At 32.2% G+C, this 12,975-nt stretch overlaps 1 protein-coding gene across 1 annotated transcript; it reads right to left on the reverse strand.

The window, feature by feature from the left end:
• Positions 1 to 12,211: 12,211 nt before the first annotated feature.
• Positions 12,212 to 12,808, reverse strand: LOC145088337 (ubiquitin-like protein 5). The gene has a single exon (XM_079026611.1). It carries the CDS (start codon positions 12,718 to 12,720, stop codon positions 12,499 to 12,501), a length of 222 nt encoding a protein of 73 aa, XP_078882737.1. The 5' UTR covers positions 12,721 to 12,808; the 3' UTR covers positions 12,212 to 12,498.
• Positions 12,809 to 12,975: the final 167 nt, after the last annotated feature.

The raw sequence follows: 12,975 nt of genomic DNA on the forward strand, positions 1-12,975 counted from the left end.
CCTTCTTCGTTGGGACTATATTAAGGATATGGGCGGCAGTCTCTAAGACATACCCCCAGAATGAGATTGGTAGCGAAGCTCGACTCATCATGGAATGAACCATGTCCAACAAGGTTCGATTACGCCTATCATCCACACCATTAAGTTGTGGTGTCCTAGGAGGTGTTAATTGTGAAACAATTTCACATTCCTTAAGATAGTCGTGGAACTCGATACTAAGATACTCATCACCTCTATCAGATCTGAGCATCTTGATCTTCCTGCCTAATTGATTCTCCACTTCCTGCTTAAACTCTTTGAACTTTTCAAAGGTCTCTGGCTTGTGATTGATTAAGTAAATATATCCATATCTACTATAATCATCGGTAAAAATCGCATAGAAGCGATTTGCATCCCTTGTGGTGGATTTGAAGGGACCACACACATCTGTGTGTATGAGATCCAACAATCCCTCACCTATTTCACAAGTACCAGTGAAAGGTGATTTAGTCATCTTTCCAAGCAAACAAGACTCGCACGTGTCATCTGACCTTAGATGAAATGACTCCAATGCTCCATCCTTTTGGAGTTGGGCGATGCGCTTCTTGTTGACATGTCCAAGACGACAATGCCACAAGCATGCTTTGTCTAAATAATTGGACGAATCAATATGTAACACATTATTTCCTAAGTTGTCTACAACCATCACAGTTTCATATACACCATCACAAGACAATGCTTGAAAATAAAAATACCATTATAATAAGCATTTATAGAACCACTTTCATTGTTAAATGAATATCTAAAACCTTATCTGTACAAACCATGAAAAGAAATAATATTCCTCGTCATTTCTGACAAGTAGAAACAATTATTCAAATGTAAACACAATCCACTGCTAAGCTCTAAAGAATAAATGCCGATCTTGGTACCAGCTGATGATCTCCTATTTCCCATTATCAGGTTCATCTTCCCAAGCTCCACATTCCTACTTTGTTTTAGTCCCTGCAAGTTAGAGCAAATGTGAAAACCACATCCTGTATCAAGGACCCAAGAACTAGAATGCGATGAACTTTTAGACAAATTTGTATAAATACCTGCCGAGGTAGGCTTGATCTTGCCATCCTTTATGTCCTGCAGGTACTTGGGGCTGCTTTGTTTCCAGTGCTCCTTTTCATGGCAGTAGAAGCACATTGCTTCTTTTGGATCAGAGGCAAGAAGGGCAGAAGTGGATTTTCATTTGGATCCACTTGAAGAAGATCCATCATGAGACTTTCCCTTCCAGTTCTTTGAGGGAGATATCCTCTTTTTCCCCCTTCATTGTCCAATAGCCAAGACTGGGGCAACGGCAGGAATGGATTTAACACTTTTTCCTTTCAATCCACTTTCAACACTTCTTAACAAACCTTGAAGTTTTCTCAAGGTGACTTCCTCCTTTCTTAGATGATAAGTCATTTTGAACTGATCATAGCAGGGAGGCAAAGAGTGCAAGACTATGTCTATAGCCAGCTTTCATCAAAGTTAACATTCAACTTAAGCAAACGATCCACATACCTATGCATCCTTTGCAGGTGGGTCGTGATGGACTTTCCATCCTTTATCTTGGTTGTTATGAATGGGGTGACTATCTCATACCTATCTTGACGTGCTCTTTGATGGTACTTCTCCATCAAGTTTTTGACACATCTCGTAAGGCCAAAATTCCTCATATAACTGTTGCAGCTCATGAGTCATAGTGGCGACCATAATGCACGACACTTTGGTCGCTTCCTTGCATTTGGCCCTATGCTCAGCCATTTCTTCGGGAGTAGCAGTGGCTTCATCTATCTCGACCAGTTCCTTGTCGAGAATATGTTCCTTATCCTCATAATGTAAGGCCATTATAATGTTTCTGATCCAATCATTGAAATTGGATCCATCAAATGTGACCCTCCCACAAATGTTCAGGAGTGAGAGTGGGTTCAAGGAGTTGTTGTTGTTAGATTTTGAGCTTGAAGCGTTGTTTGGGCCAGACATCTGTAAAAGAAGAAAGACAAGTTTTTGATTAGATAGGAAATCCTTAATATAACACCCAAAATAAAATATTAAGGATAGGACCCAATACAATAATTCACAATTCAGAAAAAGGATGTCGTAATCCAATTGTAAATTATTTGAAGGTAGCTAAATGACGATTTACCAATTTCACCACAAAAAAGAAAATTTAAATAACTGAGGCCCAACCTAATGGCTCCAAAAGCCCAATATGGCTCAAATTCCTAAATGAGGCCAAAGCCCATTATGTGCCCAACTCTAAGAAGGATAAACCTAACAATGGATCAAAGTTAGAAAGCTTATTGACCCAACAAGGCCTAAAACCCTAATAGTCCAAATATGGCCCAAATCGCAAAAGTCAGCTGTTGAGTACACCCGACGTACTCAGACTTATGCCTAGTGTACACCATCTTTGGCCAGTATGTGCGGTGTACGGGTTGGGTATGCTCAACGTACTTTGCGGCAAGACTAACTTTCCATTAAGTGCTTAATTGGTTAAGCCATTATGTCCAATTGTCAGATCTGATCCTAAATGATGTCTTAATATTTAAAGTTGACAACTTTACTCCTTTGTATGTCTTAATGGGACCCAATACTTAATAAAATCCACAACAAGAACCCTAACTCATGCATGGTCCACTATAACTCATCAATATTGCATTTTTATGAACAAGGGACCTCAAAAATGCTGAGATCTATTATCCTTATTTTCTGGAGTAGCTCATACTCTCATGTATGACTTAATTGACCATAAAAAGCACAAAAACATGCCCTAACTAGATCTAACAAAATGAACCATCAAGTTAAGAGCTTTATACCTCAAAAGCTTTCCAAGTTGATGATGATTCTGGATCCAAAAGCTCTAGCTACACTAATGCAACTCAAGAGTTCCTCTTCCTTCAAAATTACTAAAAAAACACTCAAAGCTCACTTCGAAGCTCAAAACATTCAAAGGCCACTTAGGGTTTCTTTTTTAAGGTTTAGAGAAGTGGAGGTTGGTCATAAGAGAGTCTAAAAGCAACTTAAGGTGTTTAAATAGGGCACAAACCCTAAAAATTTGGGTTTGCCTTGTTAGCCGTACGCCCCACGTATGTGTGTGCCTCCACGATCAGATTATCAAGCCAGTATGCCCAGCGTACTCCTAGAGTATGCCCAACGTACTCCTAGAGTACGCCTAGCGTACTTGGTTAGGGACTAAAATCACCAATCTTCCGAAGGCCATAACTTCTTCGTTATAAGTTCGATTTTGACGTTCTTTATATCCATAGAAAGGTAATGAGAAACTTTACAATTCTATCAACTCTCATTTGTATTAAAACTTCCTGAGTTTAAATCCAAAATTCATAAAAGGCACGGACTATCACTTTACGGTTATACCTTTGGGCTCCAAAACACAAACCGAACTCTCGGATCATCTAATCTATATTATCGACATCCAAGGGGGTTTAAATCTCTCATTCCCCAAGGCCCATAGCCCAATGATAACTGATATTCGGGTCACGGACCCGAATTAGGAAATGATTTGAAACAGGGTGTTACACAATTTCTTTTTACAACTCTTGACCTAAGCACGTATGTCATTAATTATTAAAGGTTCATCAAGTATGTTCTGACCTTCGATATAGGCAAACTGAACCTCACCTACGACCTTTCTTATAACTAATTTAAGCCTTATAGCAATCACCTTTGAGATAATCTTATACAGGCATCCAATTAAATTGATTAGTCTGAGTTCATCAAGCACAGTGGGGTATTTTACTTTTGGTGCTAGTGTTATGAACGACAAGTTGCAGCCTTGAGCTCTCTGCCTACAGTCTTCAAAATGCCTAACACACTGCATCACATCAGGGTACATCAGGTTCCAATATTTGCGTATTAGTTTAAACGTAAGTACATCTGGTCCGAGAGCCTTGTCTCCACCACAAACCCACAACGCGTTCTGGACTTTAGAGATAGTAATAGAGGCTTCAAAAAGGATAACATCGTCATATCAAGGTTCTGAAAGTGGGAATTTATCAACTTGGGACATGAGACACATCTCTCTTTGAATTTATTTTGAAAAACTTTAAACGCCTCTTTCTTTATAACCTTCACCTTTGATGACCATCTTCCATTTAAAAACCCATTGTTTGTGCTTTTATAAAATATATGTATAATTTTCTTTTTGTAATTATAATTCACGTATTTTTACTTATTGTTATAAAAATATAAAAAATAAGTTAATTAATATTAAAATTACTGAAATCGTCCCTGTGGTTTGGTTAAAATTGCACGTTTGATCCTTAACTTTTTTTTTTTGCACTCGGATCGTCCCTGTGGTTTGATTTTGTTGCGTTTTTCGTCCCTGTGGTTTGATTTTGTTGCATTTTTCGTCCCTTACATACATAAAGTTAAGGACCAAACATGCAATTTTTACCAAACTATAGGAACGAAAAACGCAACAAAATCAAACCATAGGGACGATCCGAGTGCAAAAAAAAAAGTTAGGGATCAAGCGTGCAATTTTGACCAAATCACAGAGATGATTTCAATAATTTACTCTTAATATTAAGATGTATTTGACAAAACTATTTGAAAGTGGGTAATTTGTTGTTGCAAGGCTGAAAACTGGTTGCCTGAACTAGAAATTTTAGCTTTTATTTTATTTGTATATAAATGTTTAGTAAAATAAATAATTTATTAAAGTGTAAATTATATAAAACTAAAACTTAACCTGTAAACGTTTTTAAAAAGTTATTTGACATATTTTTTAGATTAGGAGTTTTTTTTTATATAAAATGAAAATTAAAAGTCAAAAACCCTATTGTTGAATTTAACTTTCTTTAAAAATTAGAAGCAAAAAGCATTCAAAAAATTTGTGCTGCCTTTAATTTTTAACAAAAATATAGTTAGAAAAAAAGAAAAAAGAAACAGGCAGTAAAACTTTGAGTGGTAAGTTAGAAGAAGTGTGGTGAAAAGTAAAGTCACATAAATTTTACTATTTTAGTATATAATGGAAAGCATCCAATGCTTTTGTTTTGAAAACCAAGACTTCCCATAAATAACTCCTAGGCTTACGTCACACTCCTAAATAGGTGTGAGTGTAGGGTGAGTAGAAACTGATATTAACTCAAAAATTAAGAGGGTCCAAATAAGACTACATCAAATTAATATTGGTTATATCTAATTTGGTTTTAATCTACAGAGTTATAAATAGATTAGTTTTCTGTTCAAATGGTTCCCAAATTGGTACCAATTCGTTTTAGTCAAGTCATGAATAAAAACCGAATACATTACGTGGATACCATTAATTTTTTATTTTTATTTTTTAATTTTGATATTTATTTTGATATAACGAGGAGTAATAAGTAGGAAAATTTTAAAAAGAAAAATTACTTCACAAGACACAAGGCATGATATCCCGGGAATAAATAAAGACATAAGATCCATCAATGCTAACAAGGGTAATATAACACATTTTCAGTTATAATATATATCTACCTCAATTCAAAGGTGATTGAAAATCAATCCATTAATCATCATCACTTTGATTTCAAGGTCTATAACCAAAAATAAAACCAAAAAAATATATAAAAATGTCATGTATCCAAAAGTATAAACCAAAAGAATTGCAACATTCCAAACAAAACAATGAGTAACTGAACCCGTTGGATCACTTGCAATATATTTCACTACACTCTGTCAACTAAGGACAACTAAATAATGTCTTTGATTTTGATTGATTTTCCGCCAAATAATAGGGAGCCCTTGACACCCATTGATTCCAATTCTTTATATTTTATTATGAAGTTGTTAATTTATAACTTTTGATACACATTATACAAAGTGTCGAAATTATGTGTATTTGAAGCTTTAAATATAGACACCATATTTGATAAAATATATTCATGTTCACATCACACATGGATGATGGATCACATTATAATTGATCCATACAGTATATGTGTCACCCTCAATCCAAATGTACTAGATGGATCAAGTTGTGGACATAGTAGTTTTTCGGGATTGGTTTGGAAGACATTTTATAATGGTTTCAGAAACATTTAAAAATTATATGTATTAGCATACATCCATCATATACAGGATCTGATAACCCGATGAATATTTGGGTTTTGTACTAATTTGACTCGACTTTTGTATACGTAAATGGGAGTCCCAAGGATTGTCATTACATGAACTACTTCTCCCCTTTATCGTCTACCAAAATATTTGGTTAGTCATGAAATGCCTTCTCATCTCGACTAATGGAAAACAAATCATTTAGGGATAAATTCCATAGAATTGTCAAATATGATCGTTAAAGCTAAACTTTAGCAACTTGTTCATTGAAGGCAACATTTATATGCCTGTTAGAGGAGATATCTTTTTATTAGGCACGTCGATAGAAATATTTATTATGATTAAAGATATTAAATACATCATATTAAATTTTTAGATCTTTTATAATCGTTCATTTATTAATGAGATTATCATGTAGTGACAGTTTTATTAGGCCACAACTAACTTATAAATTAGTTTATTTTTTAAGCTTTTTTAGGTTGTTATGTTTGACAAACTAAAAATAATTTATAAACTAGTTTTTTTTAACCTTAGTCAGATTAATGTTTCAACGAGTTTATTGACTTTTTTCTTTTTAAATCTTCAAAATATACACTTTATTAGTTATAAATAAATGAATCTTATACATACCATTTTATATCGTATTATATATTTCAATTAGTTTATTATTTAAGTTTATTAAACATTATTTTTTTCATCAGCTATCAACTAGTTTTTCAATTATCAGTTATCCATCCACTGTGAATTTTCACAAATAAATGAAATATTATGATCCTTAATATAAATAATTCAACCCAAAATATATATATATATATATATATATATATATATATATATATATATATATATATATATATATATATTCTTGCTATGTCCCCAACAACTATTATTTTGGGTTGAATTATTTATATTAAGGATCATAATATATCATTTATTTGTGAAAATTTTAATCTTTTTATTTAATAAATTTGTGTTCTCACAAGTCATAATGACATCCACAACATGAGGAACATCAAAAATTCTATTAAGAAACCACAACAATATAAATTTTAATAACTATCATTCAAATCCAGTCCATAAAAGGCAAATTAAAATGCCACCAACGCTTTTTCACTAAATTGAATGGGTTAACAATAAACAACAAGTACATTTCCGAGGAAAGGAATCAACTCACCAATTCCGAGGGGGGAGAACATGCCATGAGGTAGGGGATTCCGAAATTGCGGAGACTTTGTTCAACCAAACCGTTGAGTATCGAAAACATGCTATATCACTTATTCATGGTAATTATAATGAATCACATAACTTGTTGAAGATCACTAGGTATATCAGATAAGAGCCGATGTCTTTATTTTTTATTTTAGTTATTATTTAAATTGTAATAAATTGTTTGTTGGCCTCATTGGTCAAATAAGATATAATATTTCTTCCGTAAGAACCAATCAAATAATTTGTTTATATACCTTGTAAGTGTTTTATCTTGCAAGATATTTCGAACGAAAAAAAATTGTAGATAGCTTATAAAATATTTTTTTTTGGTCCTAATGTTTGATAATGCTTAAGAATAACAATCATAATGTTTTCATAACAAGCACGGAATGGTTTAGGAATGTCAAAATATGGTTAAGTAGAAAGTCAATTACTATCATTCATCTCTCGACTAGTCCTTGATGAGCATTCTCGTTACTTGATTCACGAATTCAAGTAGTACATTAGGCTTACATGTTATAAGTAGAAACTTAAGTTCAACAATTTACACGCGTTATACATGCGTAATTTGCAAGGTATAAATTCCATCATTTTCGACTTCGCCATTTTAAATCCCCTTCCTTTTTTGTAACAATGAGCTAATTTGGATTGTCATCCATTCATATATGCTACATAAGGACTTCCATGTACACGGACACTAGATTTACAAGGCTACTTTCATATGAAGATGTAGTTATATAATCAACATATAATTTCTATACACTAGTGAATATCATTAAGCATTTCATAAGTTTAGGGTAGAAAGTAGTTATTTATGGTTAAGGATTCTCAAGTTCTTACCAAAATAAGATATACCTACTAAGTATAATTGGAAGTAACATATTTCTTAGTGTATTAAAGTAAGATTCAAGTGTACTAAGCACTCACCTTAATTCCTCCAAGATAAGGTTCGTTTAAGATTCTTTGTAGCTTACTTAAATGAATATAAGGTTCTTGCACCTTAAAAACGAACCATATATTGTTATGAATAACTATAGTGGGCCTAATAACATGTTACCTACATTGCAGTATTGCACTATTATAGGAAAGTGGGCCTAATAATACAAGCCATCTAAAATTTTAAAACTAACTATATATTAATAAAGCAACGGTGAATGTTTCTATGGACTCTTTGGTAGACCTCCACAAAAGATCGAGTTTGGCCCGGACCTAAAAAAGACTGAGACCGAATTGAAAAAAGATCAGATCGAAAAACAGACCGGCTCAAGACCGGTTCAAAAAAAGCGGACCATTCCGAAACTGACACAAGATTGATCATTGACTGACCGAGACAGGTCCGAGAGCGGTCTAAAAAATAAACCAGTAGCCAAATTTTATAAGTACATCATTTTTGTATTAATTATACAATTTTAATCACAAATTATCTAATTTTTTTATTAAACTTAAATTATCCTTTTTAATAAATCTTATCCATCATGATGGTGTTAATCACATATTTGTTTACAGAAAAAACTCGAAACCGAAACAAAAGAATCGAAAGATACCGAAACCGAATAAAAAAAACTCATTAATCGAATCGAAAAAGCGCATGAAAAGACCGCGAGACCGAACCAAAAAAGACCGAGACCTGTTTGAAAAAGACCGGACCGAAAAAAAAACCAACTGGAGACCGTCGAGATTGGTCTGAAAAAAAATGAATCATTTTGAAACCGACCCCGAAAAAACCGGACCATTTCGAGACCAACCCAAGATTGGTCTGTGACCTACGATGTGCAACTCTACTCTTTGCACCCTTTTATTTTTATATAACGATACTTCTATTTTTTTAAAAACTTTTTAAAATAATACTTTTTTGTTTTATTTTTAAAAGGGCTAATGCCATAAAAGCTCTAAAGTTTTCAAGAAATAGCTGGTTTACCCTTTTATGTTTTTAGGTTCATTAAAACCGCATATTTGGTTTATATTTTGCATTTTACCCTTTTAGGGCGGTTTGCCGGTCGCTTGCAGGTCATCTGAACAGATGGCACGCCACATCAACGCTGACTGTGCACTCTTTGCTGACAAAGCGCTGAGGTGTTATTTGATTAAAAAAACACACTATGCACGCATAAGAACTGTATCGGGCGGGTTTCAAACTCTGACGAAACTGATACAAACAACACATTTTACCACTAGGTTGTATGCATTTGTGTTTATTTATGGCTAACCATTTCAATATATCATATGTCACTGATAATAATTATCATATTTCTTTGAATATTTGGATTATTATTTTGATTTTGATTATTATTATTATTATTGTTTATATTATATATTTTTATGAATCTAAATATATATTGTTAAATATGTTTTTAAATACATAAATATTTTTTTCTAAAGCTAAAAAATACGTTTATAAAAACATAAATATATTTTAAAAGTATTTATACGCAAAAAAACATATTTTTATATTTAAATATGTATTTATATATTCGAAATCATATGTATATGTTTCAAAAACGTATTTATACAAATGAATATGTAGTTAATGCATTAAAAAGTTGTATTTATATGTATTTAATAGATATAAATATATTTTAAATGTATAAATATGTTTTACAATGTATACACATGTTTTCAAATATATAAATACATAATTAAATGTCTAAATAAAATTTTTAAACATATAAATACCTTTAAATAAATTTATAGCTTTAAAAACGTTTTTTTAGCATTATATTTGTATTTTATCATTTAAATGTGTATTTTTTTTTCATATATATATATATATATATATATATATATATATATATATATATATATATATATAACCATTATTTATATATAAATATTATGTGTATTTTATCATTTGAATATGTATTTTTTTTCAAATAAAAATGTTATATGCAAAAAACATTACTTATATGTTATTAGCCGTTTTTAAAATGTCACTTTAACTCATTCTTTTTGAACTTTATAAAATATTGTTTTATCGTTTTAACTTTTTAAACTTTGGTGTCTACCCATAATAGATCTAATCATGATGTTTTTAATAATTTACTCCATTAATTTGAGAAAAAAACATATACATATATATATATATATATATATATATATATATATATATATATATATATATATATATATATATATATATATATATATATCAAAATTCGAGATGGCCAACGTCACGACATAAATATAGAATGTTCGTTAGTTTAATATAATAATTTTTTTAAACTTGTTTTTCTGGACGTAAATTTAAAACTTTTGTTCGTTAAATTTAAAAATGAATAATACTTTAAGTCAAGTTCGAGTTTCTTTATGTTTCAACAAAAATTTTAGGTATGTTTTTGTGCTTATTTTATTGTCTTACGTATTAGTTGGATCACATATAATACGTTTTTATTAGACGATATAAATTGAAGTTAGTCAGTTGTATCGACTGTATATATTTTGTGTTCTACCAACAAATACAATGTTGCCTATTTTTATCAATAAAATCATCAAAATTCATTATATAAAGCAGATTGATGCAGCTACAACGCGCTCCAGACAAAATCCTAGTTAGATGTGATGATAAAAAAATGCTAAAAAAACATAAATGTAGTATGAAAATTTTCTAAATACCTTATAATTTCCCCATTGGGTAGTCTTTTGCAAATTTGTCGGACTTCATTTATTTAATTTACATTTGGGAATGCAATTCGACTACTAATTGATTTAATAATTAAACGATTAAAGGGAAATTAAAGATTAAAACTTAAAACATTAAAATTAAAATTTAATGGCTACAAGAATCCAAGCTACATTGTTATCCAAAGAGGAATTCTTATCAACTATTTACCCACAATTTAATGCTTTGGAAAGCCAACATACGTGATATGAGGAAGACTTTTGTTTTGGAAAAAGAGGTCTCGACTCATTTAACATAAGAACTGAGATCGTTTAGGGCATCCAGCACAGTACAACGGGTGAAAACCCAAACAATATGAAGTAATCCGATGCACTCTTAAGTATTTAGAACTTGCTGATTAAATTAAGAACTGAATGATTACTAGTAAACGTGAAGACATACAAAGATAGATCCAAGATATTCCTCACCAACACTACTAACCACCTATCTATACCAAGTACTCACCTAATTGATCTAACAAGATAATGACCTTATTGCTCTTACTAACTAATTAAAGACAATTATCAAGGCTAAACTGGTTCCAACCTTACACATGCCAAACCGATCCCAAACCACAGGGTCAGCTTCAAGTTCAAGTCAAACCGGTTTCTAATCCCAAAAAGTTTTTTTTTTTTTTTTACCTTTACAAGAACCCACAAACACGAACCTCAAATCAAAATACCCAATTAGGTTAGGTTATGTATATGATTCAGATTTCAGAGAGATGAAACTTATACTATAATTAATAAACCTACAAAACTAAACCAGGATTGCAATACAAATAGAAAAAGTACCTGATCATGAGAGAAGATTGATGAACCCCTGGAAGGGTAGAAAAGGGGTAATTTGTTGAAGTTGGGAGAAAGAATGCTTACTGAGATTCCCAATGGTATCATCATTCATCAACATATCTTGGGTAAATAGATATAAGATCCCCTCTCCCTCTGCTATAATAGATTTTTGAACTCTAGTGTATGATTTTAATTGAACCTAACCATAAATTTACTAAATCACAAGTCAAACCAACCGCTGTGACTCGTATATCCTAGATGAACCACCAACAAAATTGATCATCTTATTAGCTCAAAAAGCCCAATCAAGTCAGACTCAAGCATGGCTTTCAAGCAAATGCTAAGATCTTAACTAGTTATAGAACATAAAGCATGCAGTTCTGCAATTCAAAGATAATTGAGTTATTTTCCGGTTTTCCCCGTACCATGATGAAGCTAGCACATCACATAAAGCATCAAAGATTCAAAGTAAGTAACCAATATGTAAAAAACAACAAATTCCAATTACATATCTGATTTACCAAAAGGAGAAGCTCACATATTTGCCCTAAATTTCACCAAAACGTTAAAAGAAACAAATTGGGAAATTAACGAACATTCAAGATCAAGTAAGTGATCAGGATGTGAAGGCGGTACCGAGTTTTGGTAATTACATGCATATTCATACTAGATATCATACAAAACATATAATTTATTCATACACAACCATATTCGAGTGTTTAAAAGTTATTGGCACTCATCAAACTTACGGAAAATCACATAGCGACAATCTCAATTGTAGTAGAGTTCGAGACCCATGCCATCGTGAATCTCGTAGTCCTGGAGAGTGATATGATCCTTGTAGATATTGTACCACTTCTGGATCCTGATCTTGTCAGCGCGAGTGCCCGTCTGAGCTGCAACGAGCTTCTTCAAGTCGCCGATGGTGTCATCACCGTTACACTTCACACGAACCTTCTTCCCCAAACGATCGTTCAACACCACCTCGATCATCTTTTTCGATCTTCGATTTTCTCCTGCAAAATCAATTGGATGTATTGACCGTATCAATGAAATCGAAACCCTAAATTCTAATCTCACGACCCTTGTCGTAGACCTCACGCAAATCCAAGGCGGCAGATGACTTTAGTTTTACATATTCACCCCTTCAACTTTCAAGCATGTATCAACACGACACCTTAAATTACATAATGTAGATAAAAAGGTCATAACAAAGGACTTGGAGCCCATTTTTGAAAGCGAATCGGA

The sequence above is a fragment of the Lactuca serriola genome, chromosome 2, assembly GCF_051521515.1.
Source record: "Lactuca serriola cultivar US96UC23 chromosome 2, Lser_US96UC23_V15, whole genome shotgun sequence".
Classification (NCBI taxonomy): domain Eukaryota; kingdom Viridiplantae; phylum Streptophyta; class Magnoliopsida; order Asterales; family Asteraceae; genus Lactuca; species Lactuca serriola.